The sequence below is a fragment of the Bos javanicus genome, chromosome 3, assembly GCF_032452875.1.
Source record: "Bos javanicus breed banteng chromosome 3, ARS-OSU_banteng_1.0, whole genome shotgun sequence".
Taxonomy (NCBI): Eukaryota; Metazoa; Chordata; class Mammalia; order Artiodactyla; family Bovidae; genus Bos; species Bos javanicus.
Window position 1 is genome coordinate 14,874,063 of NC_083870.1, and position 20,528 is coordinate 14,894,590.

A 20,528-nucleotide genomic window follows, 5' to 3' on the forward strand; every position below is an offset into this window, starting at 1 on the left:
AGGGGCATCTTGGATGCAGCAACTTCTACCCTTCCCTGACAGCCTAGGACCTGGGATGGGCAGTTTCTCAACCTGGGTGGAGCTGGGACTTGCAACCTACCAGCTTCCCTGGGATGAGTCCCTTCCTACAGCACTGGGAAAGGTCCAGCCTTGCTCTAAGGACTCTGGACTAGGGGGAGCTGGGGCAGAAACAGCCAGGTGCAGAGACGGGTCTCACTGTTGGGCCAGGACTTCTTAATTGTTTCTACTCTTTCCCCAGGACCTGAAGCTTCAGGGCAGATACTTCCTGTGTGCAAAGGACTTCCTGATCTGGAGAGGGGTCTGCGTAAGCTTGTGAATGCCCAGAGAAGAGGGAAGGGGTGGCCCTCGTAGGCCACTAGGGGGCACACTCCCAATCCCAAGAGTAAAAAAGGGGCCCCCCAAAGTTGGAACTGAAGGACACTGAACTCCCACAGCCTGTTCTCTCTTCATCCAACACGACCCCCACCAGCCCCTTGTTCCTCTTGGCTCACTCCCAAGGTTTTGACAAGCAGGTGGGTAAGATTCTTCTCTGAGTGGCAGGGGCCTGGTGAAGTCACAGCACCGAACCAGCCAAGGGAGCCTAGGCACCTCTGCCAAAAACCGTGTGGTGGTTGGGGGTCTCAGTGGTGTGGGAAGCATCCTAGCTGAATGCAAAGAGCATGATGCACAATCCCTGCTCCTTCCTCTCTCCTCTGATTCCCCCCATCCAAGCAAACAGCCAAGACATGAGACAGCAGTTGAAGTTTATTCTTGGGAAGAACAAAGTCCCCCCACTCCAATCTCCTGCAACAGTCCAGGAAGGTTTCCCCGGGGAGCCGTGCCCCACCACATGGTCATCTCACTCTTCTGAATCCCAGGTTCCACCAACGCCCATTATGATGCTGCTACTTGGGTGAGAGGCTCCTCCAAATACTGCACCAAGGCCTGGGCCTGTGGGAAAGGGAGGAGAATCCAGTCCCACAAGGCCTGCCACCTGAGGGATCTTAAATTCAGGTCTACTCCTACCGCTGAGCCCCCAGCCCCTAGCTGCTGCCTGTGAGCCCACCCCAGATGTTGACTGGGTGACATGAGAAAGACTCTGGGAAGATGGTGGGGATGGGAGTGGATACAGTGATGGAGCATGAAGGCTGAGCCCAGGGGTATACAGGAATGGGCACATACACACCTTGGCCTTGAGCATTCCGAAGCCAACGGTCTCCTTGGCATACATGCACAGTAGCAGGTTGGCCACTCTTGTGATGGCTACACGGCCCTCCTGGTGGGGGTGGTATCAGGGGATGTGATATCTGCTTGCACCCTTTGCCCCTTCTTTCCCCAAGGGCTCCTCTTGAGAAGGCCTGTATCTTCCTTTCATGCCTCAGGCAGGGCAGGAGCTTCCGCTGGGGGACTTTAGCCACAGCCCTGAACCTGAAGTCCTGAGCCCATTCTAGCCTCAGCACAGTCACCTACTAACCAAGTTACCCGAGAAAACTCCATCTCCTAGAAGCTTTGTTTCTCTTTCTATAATCCCTACCTCACTCCAGTTGGTGAGGCTGCTAATACACAGGAAGGAGTCCGGTGTCTAAAAGGGCTGTCTAGATAGTTGATGTTATTATGGTTTCACCCCCAATGACACTGTAAGGGGAGAACACAACCCAACCCAAACGAGTTCTCCTCGTTTCCCAACATAATATTTTTCAAACTGTAGGTTTGCCCCAGGGCTAACTAGCCCCAGATCAATTAAGAAGGTTGATCAGCATTAAAAGAGAAATAAAGTGTACTGCATACCGCAAAGGAAGTACTATTTCATGAAACTTTTGTTTTACTAGACTCTGACTGAAAATATATTTCTTATGGCTGGGTTGTGGTCAAGACATTTGAAAACTATTGCCCTTATGGCACCAGCTCTAGGCCAGGGACCCTACGACTCATCATTTGAACTGGCATCTGGTTCTGAACTCCCTCCTTAACTGAACTGATTAAGGAGGGAGTGAGGAAGAGGTAGGTGGCTGAGTTGCAGTGGAAATCCTTCCAGGAGAATTCATTCTTGGGGGGCCTTTCCAGTTTGGTTCAGCAAATTTCACTAAGTATCCACCATGTGCTTGGAACCAGGAGTTGTGCCCTCTGCCTCTCTGGCATCATCCTACTAACCTCTCCCATTCTCATGCTACGCTAGCCACTTCAACCTTGTTATCCCTGACCAGGCATTATTCTGCTGCAGGGCATTTGCATTTACTATTCTATCAGAAATGTTCTTAACCCAGACAGCCACACGGCTTACCAGCTTCCTTTAGATGGATCTTTGATGAGGTATCACGTTTTCAGCGACGTTGTCCCAGATACACACATCCTCTCTATCTTACTTCCTTGCTTTTTCTCGATAGCATTTTCTTCTAATTTTTACATTATTTTATTTTTTTGGTAACGCCACATGGCTTGCAGGATCTTTGTTCCCTGACCAGGGGTCAAACCCGGGGGCCCCTGCAGTGAAAGCACCGAGTCCCAACCATGGGATCACCAGGGAAGTCCTCCCCTAGCATTTTCAATACCTATACACTACTTTTTAAACTTACATAGATGTGTTACAAAACATATTCATGAACTTATTTTACAATAAGTTCATACGTAAGACTGTAAGCTTCATTAGGGTGGCAGTTTTTGTCTGCCCTGTTTCGTACTTTTCCCCTAGCCCTGAGAACACTGCAGGGACATAAAAATATGTTGACTAGACAGATACAAAGATGTATGAGCCAGTTTCTGTTTCCAAGAAGTTCACAGTCTAATGGCCACTTCCCCTTTCTGGACTTCATGACCTTTCTCTGTAAAGTGAATGGACGGCAGGGTCTAGAGACTCTGCCACGCTTCTGGGTCTGTTAATCTCAGATGACAACACTTTGTGTCTGCATATCGCTCTACAGTTTATAGTCACCCTCTCCTTTGATCACAAGAACCCTGTGTGCATGGTGTGGTGGAGGAGATTATTGTTTTCACCTTGGAGGTGTGGTCAGAAAACTCAAAGAGGTTAAATCACTTACCCAAAGTTTCACCAATGCTAAAACCAAAACCCCAGCCAGACCTCGGTTCCAGGACTTCTTTCTCATCAATACATAGGGTCCTGCCTATCATAAATGCTGCTGCAGACCAACTCTTAGTACTATCTTCCAGACATCCTGTCCCTGGCCCTCCAACCATCCAGGATGGGGTCCAGGTTGCCCTTTGGGATCCCCTTAGGGTCAGAGGAATGGATCCCTTCTTCATACCATGCAGTCCATGAGGATGAATTTGAGATTGTCTTCATTAAACGCTTGGTTTCCGTTCCGGTCGTAGGCCGCCCAGATGTTACTGGCGATGGCCGCGGTGACCCGGGCGTCTGTATCCCCATAGCCGGAGTAGGCCAACAGAGATCCTTCGTTATTCAGCAGCCTGGTGAAGAATCAGGAGGGATATCAACGTGCTCAAGAGGGAGTCAAACTCCTCGGTACCCATCCCAATTCCCGCCACTGGGACTGAGTGTGTCCTGGGACGTGCCCAGAGCACCCAGCACGTCGGTTTCCTTTTCAAGAGGGGCTCTCCGTCAGATTCACCTAGTTGCTGCCCCCTCTGCCACCTCCTCCCTTCCCAGAGAGCCTTCCCCAGCCCTCCCTCGGAGAGTCGCGCGCTGCCCCACGCCAGTGCTCGCCACCCGGCTTCTCGGTCCGCACTCACAGGGTGCTCTGAACACCTCCAGTGTTGGCCTGGCTTAGCACCTGGGTCAAAGCCTTGGGACGCAGCATGCCTGAGGCTCCTAACTCGGTTTTTGCTCCCAGAACCCAGAATTTCTAATTGCTGGCCTCCGCCAGTCGCTTTCTGTAGTCCAGCTGCCCTGCTCCGGAACGCCCTGGGAGTTGTAGTTTCCGGGCCTGACTTTGTGGTTCCGACTCAATCCTGCCCCACAGCGGTGAACGCTGGGAATTGTAGTTCTCCGCGGCTTCGCGAGGCACCCTGGGAACTATAGTTCGCCTTTCCAGTGCGACCACGCGGTTATGCGGGGAAAGAGCGGGAGTGAAAGGACAGTGGCAGTATTGGAAGGACATTTAATCCCCTCGGGCAGAGGAAAGTCATATCCGCATGACAAGTAACGATTCAGTAATTAAAAGAAAGTAAAATCCCTATATTTGTCAGGCACATCTTTGGTTACTTTTCAAAGCGGTTTTCTACATTATACAGTTTGGTGAGATGAGGCAAGAGATACTGTTGAGGAAAGCAAGGTTCAGAAAGGCCGCGCAGGCAAAATTCAGGTCTCTGGAACTGTACTTTGTAGACTTCGTGCAAGCCACTACTCGCAGGGGAATAAAGTCAGTCCTAGAAACGAGGTTTTGGGTGGACATCCAGGAGTAAGAAAAGTCAACCTCAAAGTCGGGATAGGTCTCAGGCCTGGAAAGGATTTGGGCTTCCGGAGAAAGGCCAGTTATCACAGGGAACGGAGATAAAGCGGCGACACAGAAAGTCCTTTGTCCCGAAGCTGGAGTTACCCGCGGAGGGGCGGGGGCAGCTTTGGGCCCAGGGGGCACCTCGGCTCGGCTCCGGCGGGCTGCGTCGGGCTGTGGTCTCTCGCGGGGAATTCGGCCCCCGCCCCGCAGTGACCGACACGCCCCGCCCCCGCCCCGAACCCCTCGGGGGCTGCAGCCCTGCAAGGCCCGGTCCAAGCCGACGGACCCCGGGCTCAGCCCTGGGCGGACCCCACTGCAGTGGCCCCCCCAGTCCGCCCGGGGCGCTGTGGCCGTGGCGGGTCCGGAGGGGGCCGGTGAAGCCTTGGGGAGGGGAGGGGACAGGGGAGTGTTGGAGGCGCCGGAGCCAAGCCCGGCCGGCCGGGCGGGCGGGGAGTAGGAGGAGGAGCCGGGGCGGGCTGGCGGGCGGCCGGGTGGCGGCGGTGGCATGGCGGAGCCGAGCGGGGCCGAGACGAGGCCCCCCATTCGGGTCACCGTCAAGACCCCCAAGGACAAGGAGGAAATTGTGATCTGCGACCGAGCCTCGGTCAAAGAGGTAGTAAGGGTGGCGGGGGTGGGGGTGAGCGCGGAGGAGGGGTCTGCGAAGAGGCGGGTGGCTCTGAGACTGTCGGGCGTGCGGGAGGGCCGGGGAGTGGAGGGCGGGAGCCCAGCAGGCACTCGGAGGAGCAGGAGGGTAGGGCAGGCGGGTAGGGGGCATCCTGCGAGGGCGATTTAGGGGAGCGTGGCGCGTGCTGGGGAAGGGAGGCCGGGGTTTGCCTTGTGGCCTGGGCTGGGGGCGTGGTGGAGAGTGGGAAGAGGACACCTTGCACTGGGCAGGGGGGAGGACCCTAGGTTTGAGGGGAGTGTTCGCCCCGGTTACTGGTCGGGATTCGAGGCGCAGAGGCAGAGTGGGGGCCGGGCCAGGTGCTGAGCCCGGAGAGTGGGCGGCGGGGCGCAGGTTGGGGGGAACTCTGGGCGCCTACTGTGCGACTCAGAGAACGCCCAGAATTCTGACGCCTGGTTGGTGGGGGGAGGATTTCCCTCTGCCTGGATCTTTCCTACTCTTTCAAATTAGAGTGGATACATTTGATTCTCATCCCCTCTGGGATTTACACAGTGTGCAGTAGGTGCTTAGTAAAATATGTTGAATGAGTGAATGAGGGAATATTGCCTGTGTTCACCACCTCCCTGTGGCTGCTCCAGAATTTCACAGAGGCGGGGCTTAAGATAGGCGTCTGATTGGAAGGGAGGGGTCTGGAAGCTGCCTTTGCTTAGCAAGTGCACCCTCTACTTAAGAGTGTGTGTTTGATTTGCTTGGGTTGATGGGGGGCGGGGACGGTGTGTGTGATAGGTTTGGGGAGTCTAACTCTCCCCAGCCAGCCTTTGTTGCCATCATTGCCCCTCCCCCTGACCTTATAAAATGACCACATTCCGTAATTTAAATAATTTTTGCCTGCAAAGCTGAATTTGAAATCAGCTCTAATTGAGAGCTCCCGCCACCCCGCAGCATACATTTGGTTAAGAGGAGCCTGGGCTTTGATGTCAAGACCTGAGTTCCAGTTTGCCCAGGGCAAGTTATCTAACTGCTCTAATCCTCAATTTTCTGGTCTCTGAAATGGAGATAATAATTAACATGTGTAGTTAGTGCTGTTATAAATAACTGGGACTTATTTGTTGTAGTTGTTACAAGAAAACTGGGAATAAAGAGAGGAAAGAGACTTGAAGTCTGAAGAGAGAAGGCTGAGGGGAAACAGGGTTGGGCCAAGGAGTTTCCATGAGAGAACTGCCCAGGTAGTACCCTCAGGGGGAACTTGGGACTGAAGAGGGAGTGGACAGAAGCAGGGCTTGGGAGGGTGAGAGACCCTGGAGTATTGCTGAGAGGAGCCTCTCACTGGTCCAGCTCCCTTGGTTAAGAAAGGAGCAGCTTAATTTCAGCTGGAGGGATGGAGTCAAGACTGCTGAAAGGACTTCCCACGACTAGAGGTGGGAGCAAGGGAATGCAGAAGCTTTGAAGGAGAGGCAGGGTCCCTGGTTGGTGGAGCCCAGGCAGCCTCCACAGTGACCTTTGCCTCTTGATCACAGTTTAAAGAGGAAATCTCCCGGAGATTTAAGGCACAGCAGGATCAGCTGGTCCTGATCTTCGCAGGCAAGATCCTCAAGGATGGGGACACACTGAACCAGCATGGGATCAAGGATGGGCTCACTGTTCATCTGGTCATCAAGACCCCTCAGAAGTAAGTTCAGGAGAGGAGCAGGTCCAGCTTCAGATTGGGCTTTCTTTGTTTCTCCCCATCTGACACTTTCTCACCCATTGTTCAAGCATATGTCTGTGGAAGGTCTGTGGAATGCCAAGACCCAGGACGGTGGCTCTTCGATGGGCTGCCAGAAGGCCTTGTGATCGGACCTGCAGGGCTAGGGAACTTGACTTACCTCGCCCTAAATGACCTGGAGATAGAGGATACTGGCTCCTTTCTCCCTCTGCCCAATTTCCTGACTGCCCCCGGCATCACCCTGCCCCAGCCTCAGGGTTACCTCAGAGGTGGCTTGGTCTAGGGCTGTAGCTGCGCAGCACAGGTAGAAATCATGGTCTTCCCTTTTGTGTCCACTTCAATGAGGATTTTTCTTTCTTTCTCAGGGTTCAAGATCCAGCTACTGCCACTGCTTCTTCCCCTTCCACCCCAGACCCAGCCTCAGCCCCCTCCACCACCCCTGCTTCACCTGCCACGTCTGCCCAGCCCTCCACTTCTGGAAGTGCCACTTCAGATACAGGCAGTGGAAGCCGAAGGGGCAGTGGAGGGGGTACCTCCCCAGGGACTGGGGAGGGACCTCCCAGTGCCACTGCATCCATACTCTGTAAGCCTTTAGGGAGGAAGGCACCACACTGTTATAGTCTATAGAGTGGGAGAGAGGCCAAGAAGAGGGGAATGTTGATCCCTGCTCCTGATCTGATGGGGATTGGGGCCCCTGAACATAGGGTTCCAGACACTGGTGCTTGAGCCAAGTTGGGAGGAAACCAATCTGCAAGGGCTTCCCAGAAGAGGGGAGCATGGTGAAATATTAAGGGTGAAGGGAGAAATGGGGCTGGGGATGTGGAAAACCGAAGGTATTGGAGTTTGGGAAAAAGGTGGGCCCAACAGTATCCAGTTGGAGAATATTTATTTGCTCATTCAGGATGCCGTCACTGATTGCCCTCTCTGGGTTCAGTACCGTGCCTGCCTGTCAGCCTTGGCCATCAAAGAGGTCTCAGTCTAGTAGGCTCCCATCTCTTTGCCAGCAACAGATCAGGGCTGGGTCTGTGGAAATGATTGAGAAAGGGAGATGTGAGAAGCAGAGGGGGCCCATCCTGGTTCCTTCAGGTGATTTCAGTGGCTCTGGCCAGGTAGAAGAGTCTTGGGACAAACTGACCCTGCTCCCCTCCCGCACAGCTGGCTTTGGGGGCATCCTGGGCTTGGGCAGCCTGGGCTTGGGCTCTGCCAACTTCATGGAACTGCAGCAGCAGATGCAGAGGCAGCTGATGTCCAATCCTGAGATGCTGTCGCAGATCATGGAGAACCCCCTGGTCCAGGACATGATGTCTAACCCCGACCTGATGCGCCACATGATCATGGCCAACCCCCAGATGCAGCAGCTGATGGAGCGGAACCCTGAGATCAGTCACATGCTCAACAACCCTGAGCTTATGAGGCAGGTGGGTCTGAGAGAAGGTTGGGGGGGCGTGGAGGACCCCGGGCACCCAGCTGTACCCTGTCTTACCTTTTCCTACCTTGTCCTACCTTGATATGTTCATTCATTCAACAGCCACGTTTTGAGCACTGGGGGTACAATGATGAAAAGACATAGGCCTAGCTCTCTAGGAACTACTTCTTTTTTCTTTTATTTTTAGATTTGTTTTATTTATTTATTTGTTTTTGGCCGGGCTGGGTCTTTGTTGCCGCGTGGGCTTTCTCTAGTTGCTGCGAGTGGGGGCTGCTCTTTGTTGTGGTCTTCTCATTGCGGTGGCTTCTCTTGTTGCAGAGCACAGGCTCTAGGGCACACGGGCTTCAGTAGTTGTAGCTTGTGGGCTTGGTAGTTGCTGCTCTTGGGCTCTAGAGCTCAGGCTCAGTAATAGTGGTGCACAGGCTTAGTTGCTCCATGGCATGTGGGATATTCCCAGACCAGGGATCAAACCTGTGTCCTCTCCGTTGGCAGGTGGATTCTTAACCACTGGACCACCAGGGAAGCCCCCCAGGAACTTCTGGTCTCAAAGGGAAGTGGGACAAGTAAGAAGGCATTTATAGTACAGCGTGGATAGTACTATCATAGAGATGGTCACAGGATCCCTTAGGAGCACACAGAAGGGCTCCTGACCCTACCCTGGGGCTCAGAGGGGGCCATAAAGGAAGTGTTGCCCAAGCAGAGACCCAAAAGAGGAAGAATGAACCAGAGGGAAAAAGAAGAGTATTCAGGGCTAAGGGACAGCAAGCACAAAGGCCTGGGAATGAAAAGTAGGATTGGAGACCTTTGTGGCTGGGCAGGGCCAGGTGGATAAGGGAGGGTTAGGTGAGTGAGGAAGACCCAGGCAAGGGGGTGTGGTGTTGGTCTTCGGGAGCTCTGTCTTGTGGCCACCCACTAGGGGATGAGGGTAGATGATCTTAGCAGAACTGTGGACGCTAGTGCTGGACTCACCAGAAGGTAAGTCCCAGAAGGGCAAGACTTTGCAAATGTTTTGTTCACTGCCTAGAACAGTGCATAGTGTATAGCTACCACTGGTGTATAGTTACCACTCAATAAGTACTTAGTAAGTGAATGACTTGTGGAATAAGAGATCAGAGGCTTATCATAGACATAAAAGTGTCTTAGAAGAGGCATGTATGGAGCAGATTTAGGAAGAAGGACAGGGAAAGCTTTCCAGTGGATGAGAACAAGAAGCTGCTGTACTCACTGTCCCCTCGTTATTGAGAGTGAGACATTGGCTCCCAAGAGAAAGCCCTCATCCTATTTCTCAAGATTCAGTGAGGCCAAAGACCTGTAGTGAGATCCAGAAGGTGTTGGAAGCATCGTCCCAGCTTGAATCCTTTCCCCCCACCGATTTGTGGTCATTTATCAGAAGCCGTAATCTAGTCTTGGTCAGACAGACCAACCTGGCCTTGAACCCTGTCTCCACCGCTAACTGACTGTGGGTACTAGGCAGTGAGTCTCTGAGCCTATTTTCTTATCTGCTAAATAGGGACAGAAAAACATACTTGGGATAGTTATCATGGGGATTAAATGACTTGAATTCTGTAAATTACTTAGCTCAGTGCCTGTATGTAGTAACTGTTCAATAGATGTTAATTTTCTCTCTTGCTTTCTCCCTTTTCTCATGTACTTTCTTTCTTTTTTTTAATATTTATTTAGTTTACTTACTTGGCTGTGCTGAGTCTTCATGCAGGATCTTTAGTTGTGGCATGTGGGATCTAGCTCCCTGACTAGAAATCAAACCCAGGGCCCCTTGAACTGGGAGCTCAGAGTCTTAGCCACTGGACCACAAGGGAAGTCCCTCTCAGGTCCTTTCTTATTGAACTTCCTTGTGTTCCCTGATACTTCTGCAGATCCCCTGAACCTGAGAGAGGAAAGCTGCTGCCCTCACCCCATCTGGGATCACTATACCCCCAAAAGTCAACCAGAATACCCACAGAGAGGCAGGGTTGGAGCCAAGATGACAATAGAGAAAGGAAATCCAGTTCACCCTCCTCCCAGCCACTCTGGGTCAGTTCCTGGGCCCGGGACCCTAGTCCTGGTCCCCCTTTTCAAGGCCCAGTCTTTTTCAAGCTTGGTGACGCCCTGGTTCCAGAGTCATTCTCTCTCTTTTCCTTTTCCACCAGACAATGGAGCTTGCTCGAAATCCAGCCATGATGCAGGAGATGATGCGGAACCAGGACCGAGCTCTAAGCAACCTGGAGAGCATCCCTGGAGGGTACAATGCCCTCCGCCGCATGTACACAGACATCCAGGAGCCCATGTTCAGTGCTGCCAGGGAGCAGGTGGGGCCAGGGGCTGGGCTGTGGGAGGGCAGTCTGAACGCAGGAGCACCCAGCCCAGACCCAGGCAAGCCTGAGGTGCTATCTGCTCCTCTTTCCTTCCCTAGTGCCCTGAGGGTAGGCCTTGGCTTGAAGGTGGTTTTCACAGGGCACAGCCGGGGATGGTCCATCTCGGCATGGGACTGAAGCCCTGGGGCAGAAGACAGCAGGGGTCCCTAGGAGGTGGGGGCAGTGCAGTATCCAAGGGCTTTGACATTGTTCTGGCAGACTTCTTGCGCGGGCTCAAAGGTTGTGGGGCAGGCCTGAGGTCAAAGAGCCCACCCTTCCACAGTGTGTCTCAAGTGTGGTCCACAGATCACCTGCATCAGAAGCACCTGGGGTGCTTGTTAATCATGAGATTCCTGGTTCCCATCTTTGAGATACTTATTGAATCAATCTCTGGAATTAAGCGTTGGGAATATGTGCTTTCAAAAATGCTTTGTGAATTTTTTTCAAATATACAAAAAGTACAGCATTCTCTCATATTAAAGTTTAATTTACACTAAATACATTATGCATTTACCTGTTTCAAAACTCAGAAGTTACACAAAGTAAACAGAAGGATATTTAAAAAGAGTGGAAAGGTATCCAAGCTTAATAAAAGTATACAAAAGAGATCCTTCTATTTCCATCTCCCAGCCCTCTCTTTTCTATCCCGGAGTTAATGAATATTTTTAGTATTTTGTGTGTTTTCCTAGATATCTTTAACATTGGCAAATAAGATATTACACATGGAATTGCAGCCATCACATGCCCCTCCCCCATCCTATGCCTCTCTTTCCCTCTCGGAGTCACTACCACCCTGAAGTCGGTGTTTGTCGTTTTGATTCTTTTATTATCTATGTATGTATCCATAAATAATCTGTGGCATCATTTTGCATATTTTTTCAGTCTTATGGAAGTGATATGCTGTTTGTATAATTTTAGACTTGCTTTTTAAAAACATCTAGAAATGTTTCATTTGAAGAATAATATAGTTGCAGAAAGGTGCACATATCCTAAGTGTTTGGCTTGATGGATTTTCACAAACTGAACAGTCTGTCCCCACAACCAGCACCCAGGTAGGAGAGTGGGACCTCACAATACTTTTTCCTTGTGGAAAGGAAAAAGCACCATGTCCTGAGCAGTCCATGCCATCCCAGCAGATTTCTTGTTCATGGCATTGCTAGTGGTAGTGTTATTTGCTCAGTTGTGTCTGACTCTTTGTGACCCCATGGACTGTAACTTGCCAGGGTCCTCTGTCCATGGGATTCTCCAGGCAAGAATACTGGAGTGGGTTGCCATTCCCTTCTCCAGAGGATCTTCCAGACCCAGGGATCAAACCCAGGTCTCCTGTGCTGCAGGCAGATTAGTGTGCACCTTGCTGGCTTGGTTCCTATAATGATACCACGTTGTCTTAATTAAGCCTAGGCATCAGGTAGGGTGACTCTCCCCTCCCCACTGCAGCTTATTCTTCACCGTCATCTTGATGATTATTGCCATTGCTCTTTCAAACTTTAGAAAGTGCTTATAGAAATTGAAAGAAAGTGCTTCTGAAGATTACCTGTGGGTTTTTAGTTTATTTTAGTTTTATTTTAATAAAGTATTTAATTTAAAATGTATATCAAAGTAATGCATGTACCTGGTTAAAAAAAAAATTCAAGTAGTTGAGCAAGGCTTAGACCAAGCCCTCAGCTAATTCTGATACACTTTAAGGTGTGGGAACCACTGGCTCAGCTAAAAGAACAGCGTTTGGCAACAGCAAGCCTGCGTCCAAACACCTGCCCCACCATTCTTCAGTGGTGTGGTTTTAAGCGAGTTGCTTCAGCCTCCCTGAGTTTTCTGCTGCCTCATTTTCAAAATGGAGACAATGTATTATAGCATTGTCCTCAATCATTTTGGTCTCTGGATCCCTTTATTTATTTATTAAAAAAAAATTTTTTTTTTTGCCTTACTGCACAGCATGTGGGAGGGATCTAGTTCCCTCACCAAGGATCAAACCCGCACCCCTTGCAGTGGAAGCCTGGAGACCAAACTAGATTACTAGGGAATTCCACTCTGGACCCCTTTATATAGTTAGGACCCCAAGGAGGTTTTGTTTTTGTGGGTTAGGTCTATTGATATTCACTGAATCTGAAATTAAAACTGAGAATTTAAATAAATATTTATGAACTCATTCAAAAATAACAATAAACCCATTTCACATTAATATAACCAGCATGCTCTTTTAAAAAATAACTTTATCTCCCAAAACAAAACTTTAGAGGAAAGAATGGCCTTGTTTGACATTTTTGCAGATCTCAGATCAGATCTGCTTCTGTATTCAGTCCATTGCATTGTCACATGTTATGTAGCCTTTGGAAAACACCCCTGAATACTTATGAGAGAATGAGAGTGAAAAAGGCAAATAATGTCTTAGGGTTATAAAAATTGTTTTTAAACCTTGCAGAGGTCCTAGGACCACACTTTGAGAACTGGTGTATTAGAGGGATATTATAAGCATTAGAATGAATGGGTCAGGCACATAGTAGGTGCTCAATAAATGGCTGTTGTTATCACTTTTGGGAGTTCTGGCAAAGAGATTCAGGCCTTAGGGTGTACTGGGAAGAGCAAAGCAGGACCCAGAACTAGCTGGGGTTGGGTGCTAGGCAAGTTAGCAGAACAGGAAATCTGCAATGATGACAAAGACTGAAACTGTGGTACACGTTCCCTGGCCTGCAAACGCTATTATCTGAACAGGCATCTGGTAGGGCAAAGGAACCACAGCTCAGAGCAGGAGCTGGCCCCCTGTTTGAATAAACAGGAAAAGTAACTGGATATGAAACTCCCTGGTGCGGTGGGGCTGAGGCTGCTCAGGTACCTCCTGCATGGGTAAGGCCTGCCTGGGGACAGGAGAGGGAGGCTGAGCAAGGGGAAGAGGCCTGGGCTCCCTCAGCCATCACATGCCTCAGACAGAGCTCTTTCCTGGCTATCAGCGGGTCCAGAGGGAGGAGATTCAGATGCAGGCTCGGGTGTCCCCTTGGGCAGCCCATCATGTAGTGGGGTGCAGACCCTGAGACAATCCTGGGTAACATCCTAGGAGGCCTGATGCTAGGGGGTACTGTTTAGCTGAAACAGCCAGTCTAAGAAGATGGGGGTGGGGAGGAGAAAGAAGAGATTACATGGAGGAAGCAACAGAGGACAAGACCTAGGGAAGGGTGCTCAGCCAGAAGCGTGCCCCTCTGAGGGGCTCCACGTGATGTTCCTGGATGGGCAGAATGCCACATGGGGGATCTGGAGGTGAGGAAGAAGGTTCAGCGGAGTTAGACTTGGACTGAGGTGGCTGGAAAAGGGAGAGCTGAAGGCAAATAGGGGTTGGAGTAGTCAGCTCCCATCAAGCCAATAGTTACGTATTGAGCACCTACTAGTGTCAGGGGCCAGGTGTGCAAAGGTCAATCTGACATTGTCTCTGCCCCTTAAGAGCTAAGGAAAACCAGTATCTCGCGGCACAGTAGGAAAGGTGTGTGTCAAGTACTATAGAGCACAGAGAAGACTAGAAACCAAATATTTAGAGCCACCAGGGGAGATGGGGATGTTTCCGGTGATCTGAGGGGTTCATTTATCCAGTCATTAGCATCAGCCAACTCCCACCTTGCAGGGTGAGGGTGAAGTCGGCCGTTGTGAGGCCAGAAATTGACATGAGGACCTCCACAGTTTTAGATCTCTCTCCCTTTCCTGGGGACCGGGAGGCTATTAGGTGAGAAGAAAGAAAGGGCCTAGCCCTTCTCCCTGATCTGTTTCAGTCCTTAACCCAAAACCTTTCCCTCCTCCCAGTTTGGCAACAACCCCTTCTCTTCCCTGGCCGGGAACTCCGACAGCTCATCCTCCCAGCCTCTGCGGACTGAGAATCGAGAGCCCCTCCCTAACCCCTGGAGCCCCTCGCCCCCCGCCTCCCAGGCCCCCGGGTCCGGTGGGGAGGGCGCCGGAGGATCAGGGGCCAGCCGGGTGCACCCAACGGTCTCCAATCCCTTTGGGATCAATGCGGCTAGCCTGGGGTCAGGTATGTCCTGGGGTGGGCGGAGCTGAGTGGGGTCACCAGGGCAGTCCCCTGCCCCAGGCCTGAAGGGGGTTCACACTGCTCCAGAGTACTGAAGACAGAGGTGAGACTGTATCAGAGCCGCAAACAGAGCTCTGTGGGCTGGAGTAGTGGCTTCAGCCCTCAGAGGGTGAGGCTTGGTTCTAGCCCTTTCCCAGTGTCCCCAAGAGCAACCTAAGTAAAGGCTCGTGAATAAACCAGGCCCCACTTTCTAAGCTCTTTCAACTCTGCTGGTATTATCCAGTGTCAATGGGTTAGACTGGGGATGAGGGTGTGTGAGAGGAATGAGGGACGGGTAGATGTGAGGCTGGGCAAGAGGGATATACAGAGCTGCCTTGTACAGAGTGTAGGTTATATGCTGTGCAACCCTGGGAGATGCCCCATTTATCAAGACTATGACTGTAATGGCCCTAGGGATGTCTGGTAGATGCCATGATTTCTCTGTACTCTGTGGAATATCTTGGTCAGGATAGTCCCTTCCCCTCTATATGCTTATTTCATAAATAAGGGACTTGAACCTGACCCATGGTTTCAGAATTATACTTCTGAGTCTTGAGGGATCTGGACCATTGCCAGGACGGGGGAAGACCACATGGGAAAGGCTCCAGGCCTTCTGCCCCAGCTCCAACCAGACCGTTGACATACTTGGTTTCCTAGTGAGATTTGGTTTGAGGAAAGGGTCTCTGCTGCTAGGACAAGTTTGAAAACCATTGATCTGGGTCATCTCTAGTCAAATCCTTTCCAACTCTAACATTATCTGACCTGTGGCAGGAACAGAGGGATAGGAATCAGACCCAGTTTGTAACCGGCTTGATCATAGCAGAGCAGATGGTGAGGGAGCCAGGCCAAAGCAGGGCAAGATGACCTCAGGGTCAAGAGAGACTTGGACCCACTCCCCGGGATGTGGGTGCCCACTTTACTGTTGCCTTTCTGAGTTTGGCAACCCCTCAGTGCCTGAAGTAAGGTAGATTGAAATCAGGCATCTGGTTTCCATTTGGACCCCTTTTCTCTTGTTTTGTTTTTTTTCCCTTCCTATCCTAGGGATGTTCAACAGCCCAGAAATGCAGGCCCTCCTCCAGCAGATCTCTGAGAACCCCCAGCTGATGCAGAACGTGATCTCAGCCCCCTACATGCGCAGCATGATGCAAACGCTTGCCCAGAACCCCGACTTTGCTGCTCAGGTATGGGACTGGCATGAGGGGGAGTGTGCTGGGGGCTGTGACTTGTGATGATCCAAATGCTCAAGAGCCAGACTGCCTGGGTTTCTGTATTGAGCTCTGCCACTTCCTAGCTGCATGAGCCAGGCAAGTTATTTATCCCCAGTTTCCTCATTGGTAAAATGGTAATAACAATAGTACCTGCCTTGGAGTTGTGAGGGTTAAGTGAGTTAATAACATAAAGTGCTTAGCACATGGCCTGGCACAGAGTAAGCCCTGTGTACTCAGAAATGTTCGCTATTATCATCCTCATCAGACTGGCTTCTGACTCTTGTCCTTGTCCAGAGTATAGTTCCAGTTCCTCTCACTGTCCCACCTAGGACTTCAGGATACTCTGAGATCCTTGGAAAAGCTGGCCCGGTTTCCTACAGTGGTGGGGTGCTGAGGGAGATGAGGCGGTGGGGGCATTGTGAGGGTGGGTAGGCCCAGGCCTCCCCCTGCTACCTTCACCCTGGCAGATGATGGTGAACGTGCCGCTCTTTGCGGGGAACCCCCAGCTGCAGGAGCAGCTCCGCCTGCAGCTCCCAGTCTTCCTGCAGCAGGTAAGTGAGGAGCCTAGATGGGTGGAGGTTGAGGGCCACCTGGGTAGACCCAGAGGCCCAGTGGGTGAAGCTTAAGGGAGGGGCCGCGCCTAGCTCTGGACTCAGGGTCTAGGCCACCTCCCGTCTCCTGCCACCTCCTTTCCGTGTTGTTTCCCACCAGATGCAGAACCCAGAGTCACTCTCCATTCTCACCAATCCCCGAGCCATGCAGGCGCTGCTGCAGATCCAGCAGGGACTGCAGACCTTGCAGACCGAAGCCCCAGGGCTGGTACCCAGGTGAGGGGCAGGGGCAAGTGGGCAACAGGGATCTGGCTCCTCCTCCCCCTCAAGCCCTTTTCCTGCTGCTCTCAGCAGCCCTTGTGTCCCTGAGGATCTGTTTTCCTGTTCCTTCCAACTGCTTTTCCTGCTGGATCTCACGTTCCCACCCTTTTCTCAGAGGCTGTCTCCCCCTTCTCGGTCTCTCCTGCCTGCAGCCTTGGCTCTTTTGGGATGGCCCGGCCCCCAGCATCCTCTGCAGGCAGCAACGCCGGGTCTGCGCCGGAGGCGCCCACCTCCTCGCCAGCCCTCCCAGTCACGTCATCTCCAGCAGGGGCCTCCAGCGCTCAGCAGCAGCTCATGCAACAGATGATCCAGCTTCTGGCTGGAAGCGGAAGTTCACAGGTACGCAGGGCAGCGGACTGGTGCTAGGACCCTGCGGTGCTAAGGGTGGCAGTCAAATGGAAACAGCAGGCTTTGGAGTCAGCCAGACCTGGCTTTAGTTCCTGGTCTGCTACTTTCTAGCCTTTGGTAAGTAACTGATCTTCCATAAGTTTAGTTTCCACAGCTGTGACATGGAGATAGTAATAGCACTTACTGGGTCAGCTGAGTACTGGTCTATGTGCCTTGTATATTTGAGCTCACTTCCTTTGCTCTTCACAGCAGCCTTCTTCTTACTCTTTCTGTGTTACAAAGGGGGGAAGCTAAATCCCAGAGAGGTTAGGTGGCTTTCTCAGAGTCACAGAGTGAGTAAGTAATGAAGCTGAAATTCAAACCGAGGCATACTGGCTCCGGAATTTACCTTTAACCACTGTTTTACTACTTCTACTGTGTCAGAGGACTCTTGATAATTAAAGCAGCCTCTGGGACGTCCCTGGCAGTCCAGTGGTTTAAGACTCCACATTTCCACTGCAGGGGGCACGGGTTCTATCCCTGGTCAGGGAACTAAGATCCCACATGCTATGTGGTGCGGCCAAAACAAAAATAAAAATGAATAAAGCAGCCTCTGTCTGTGAGACTGGAGAGGAGGATTCTGGGAAGAGAGGTGACCAGAGCCCTGGGCTACAAAGTCTTAGGCCTGGGGCTTGGGGGCAGAGCAGGGGATTACCTCAGGGAAGCCCCTTAACCTTTTTCCGACCTCTGTGACCTCTGGGGAAAGCCTTTCAACAGAAATGGAAGTGTGCCCAGCTCTGTGCGAGGCACTGAGAGGGCTGGGTGAAGCGTTCTCCAAGGCCCAGTCTAGCTGCGTCTGGAGCCCAGTGTGGGTGGATCATGCTGAAAACATCACAGAGTGGCAAAGGGCTCCTGTACTGCGGGTTGGGTGCTCTCATTGCTGGGCTCCTTCCAACCCTGAGTCTTCTGTTCGTGATCTAGGCTATGGCTTCCTGAACATCCCTGGGGGAAAACGTTTCCAGGAGATGTGTTTTGGAGTGTCAAAAATGAAAAGCCTCCTCTTTTGTAAATAACTGTGTTTGTTGATGGGTTAAACACAATTAAACAGGTTCGTGTTTTCCGGGGGCCCTTCTCTGACCTTTAATGTGATCGTGTGTGTGACAGTTGCCAGGAGCAGGTTTGGAGACGGTATTTACTGACCACAGAACATTTGGCTTTTGGACTGCCTGTTAACACCTCCAGAGTGCTGATGGAAAGCAGTTAGGAATATCGGCTGATCTAGACCTATTTGTTACTTTGAAATTTCAAGAAAGATGCACCCCCCCCTCCTTATGATGGCACAGCTGTTTAGTGATCTGGGACGCCGGCTCCCCTGGCCTCTGTTTGCTGGTCATCGACCCCTGCCCCATTGGTTGATTCTGAGGAGGACTTTGTCTCTCCATCATAAACCCTCGGAATCAGCTAGGCCTTCTGGGGTTGGTCCTGAGCCCACTTCACAAGGCTTGTCCCCTCCAGGTGCAGACGCCAGAAGTGAGATTTCAGCAGCAGCTGGAGCAGCTCAACTCCATGGGCTTCATCAATCATGAGGCCAACCTGCAGGCTCTCATCGCCACGGGAGGGGACATCAACGCAGCTATCGAGAGGCTCCTGGGCTCTCAGCTCTCCTAACCCCTCAGCCCGGGCCTCTTGCGTCTCCCCTCCCTTGATGCCCATGTTTGGCTCCTCTGTCAGCCTGGCCCTCTGCAGCTTGTCATCCCTTCTGCTCTTCTCCCTTGTTCTCTCCAGACAGCAGGGTGACTTTAGAGGGGTGGGCCCAGCCCTGCGGCTCTGAGAATTCCACTTTTACTTCACCTCTTGTAGAACCTTCTCTCCTGGTCCTGCCTGCTTGAGCAGAGCTATTTAAACAGTTTTCAATTTTTGCTGATTGGCCCCACCTCCTTACTCCACAACCATCTTTTGCAGCCTTCACACTTCTCAGTGGCAGTGCAGAGTTGAAAGAGGAACCCACTGTCTGCTTTATTAGAACAGGGTCTTCTGTCTCTACCACTAGGATTTTTCTTGTCTTATGATTACTTTTGGTAACTCTTCCTCCTCTCTTTCCCCTCATCCCCTCCCACCTCCAGCCTACCCAGCGCTAGACTTCCATCCTCTGAAGGAGGGGCAGGTGAAGCAGGCTGTGATTTTCCTCCTCACCCCATGTTCTGATCACTTTCAGGGGGTCTGTTGGGATTCCCAGTGGAAGGAAGATGCTTGTTCCCCCTGTCTGAAGGGAGACATGAGACGCGGCCCCCCTGGAGCAGGAGTTAACAAGCCCCGAAGTGAAGTTGCTCAGTCGTGTCCGACTCTTTGCGACCCCATGGACTGTAGCCTGCCAGGCTCCTCTGTCCATGGGATTCTCCAGGCAAGAATACTGGAGTGGGTTACCATTTCCTTTTCCAGGGGATCTTCCCGACCCAGGGATCAAACCCGGGTCTCCCGCATTGCAGGCAGACGCTTTAACCTAAGCCCTGGACCAGCCCAATAAGGGGATGAGGGAATGAGACTTTCTGGAGGAAGGGAATGGGAGAAACAGCGTGAGCAGAGGACTTGGAAGTTGGAATTGACAGGGAATGGAAACACTAATAGTTGTTTTAGTCCACAGAGTCTAGGCTTTGGCCTGGCAAAGGAGATTTAGAGATGGTAATGAAATTTGAGTTGAAGAAAAGGGTTCAGAGAAGCTAAACAGTATGGCTCACAAGGGATTATATTGGCTCCATTTCCTCAAACACACATGCTTCTGTACATTCACACACATTTCCATGAACCCAGGACCTGCCCGCATCTCCAGGTACCAGTGATTTAAGCCCCGCTCAGAAGACATGAAGAGGACTGGGGTCTGTCTCAGCAGTGAGGGTGTGTGTGGGTGGGTGGGTGCATGCACGCACGCGCACATGTGCATGTGAGTTGAGTGGGAGGGTGGATACCTTATTGATTTCTGGTTTAGAGTTTTATCCCACCAGACAGAAGTAGGCGGAAGGGCCTGTCTAGGTCAGGAATATATACACCCTGGAGAGCTAGGTCCCCTAGGCCTCTGGATGCCTGGGTAGTGTGGGGACCCCTTCTGAAGCTGTCAGGGCTGTGACTGGCACCCTTGATTACCCCTTCTCTTATTGCTTTTGGGGAATAGTGGGGGAGGAGTCTTTCTAGAATCCCTGGCCGCTCCTGCCCTTGAGTTTTCACTGTTTCCCTCCAGGCCAGAAAGTTCTATTTGAGGAAGGGAAGGAGAGGGCAGCAATGATGCCTTTGATCTGGAATTGGACTTTACTCTAGTGGAGCATAGGGGAGGCTCAGATCACCTCCTCTCTCTGCTACTTAGCCCAGCTGCTTGGAGGACCCGTTACGGAGGCAAGAGGAACTGAATTTTCTCCCAAGTGGGAAAGGGTCCCAAGCAATCCAGAGAGGATGTCTGTGTGGCTTTCCCTCCCTACCTCCCCCAACTCCTACACTGGCCTTTGTAAATAAATGATATGGTCTTTGTTGTGAGGGTGTCTTGGTGTTTGTTTCCTGGGGTAGAGGAGGCTGGC

The 20,528-nt window shown here is 51.7% G+C and overlaps 2 protein-coding genes across 2 annotated transcripts; one reads left to right on the forward strand and one right to left on the reverse strand.

Moving 5' to 3' along the window:
- Positions 1-747: 747 nt before the first annotated feature.
- Positions 748-3,890, reverse strand: LAMTOR2 (late endosomal/lysosomal adaptor, MAPK and MTOR activator 2). The gene is made up of 4 exons (XM_061403845.1): positions 3,706-3,890; positions 3,261-3,423; positions 1,187-1,276; positions 748-951 (listed from the first exon to the last, which is right to left on the reverse strand). The coding sequence occupies exons 1-4, from the start codon at positions 3,771-3,773 to the stop codon at positions 895-897; spliced, it is 378 nt and encodes a 125-aa protein (XP_061259829.1). The 5' UTR covers positions 3,774-3,890; the 3' UTR covers positions 748-894.
- Positions 3,891-4,854: 964 nt separating this feature from the next.
- UBQLN4 (ubiquilin 4) lies at positions 4,855-20,487 on the forward strand. The gene is made up of 11 exons (XM_061403563.1): positions 4,855-5,022; positions 6,549-6,700; positions 7,102-7,319; positions 7,892-8,154; positions 10,310-10,468; positions 14,297-14,522; positions 15,600-15,739; positions 16,234-16,317; positions 16,478-16,593; positions 16,791-16,977; positions 18,481-20,487. Exons 1-11 carry the CDS (start codon positions 4,915-4,917, stop codon positions 18,631-18,633), a joined length of 1,806 nt encoding a protein of 601 aa, XP_061259547.1. The 5' UTR covers positions 4,855-4,914; the 3' UTR covers positions 18,634-20,487.
- The last annotated feature ends 41 nt before the right edge of the window (positions 20,488-20,528 follow it).

What these genes read in the sequence shown, in the direction of transcription:
- LAMTOR2 (XM_061403845.1), bottom strand. Translation starts at nt 3,773, where the DNA reads ATGCTGCGTCCCAAGGCTTTGACCCAGGTGCTAAGCCAGGCCAACACT. An exon ending in GGAGGTGTTCAGAGCACCCT is followed by an intron (nt 3,424 to 3,705) that starts GTGAGTGCGGAC and finishes ATTCTTCACCAG; the next exon opens with GCTGCTGAATAACGAAGGAT. An exon ending in TCGGAATGCTCAAGGCCAAG is followed by an intron (nt 952 to 1,186) that starts GTGTGTATGTGC and finishes CCTTTCCCACAG; the next exon opens with GCCCAGGCCTTGGTGCAGTA.
- UBQLN4 (XM_061403563.1), top strand. Translation starts at nt 4,915, where the DNA reads ATGGCGGAGCCGAGCGGGGCCGAGACGAGGCCCCCCATTCGGGTCACC. An exon ending in ACCGAGCCTCGGTCAAAGAG is followed by an intron (nt 5,023 to 6,548) that starts GTAGTAAGGGTG and finishes TCTTGATCACAG; the next exon opens with TTTAAAGAGGAAATCTCCCG. An exon ending in TGCGGCTAGCCTGGGGTCAG is followed by an intron (nt 14,523 to 15,599) that starts GTATGTCCTGGG and finishes TTCCTATCCTAG; the next exon opens with GGATGTTCAACAGCCCAGAA.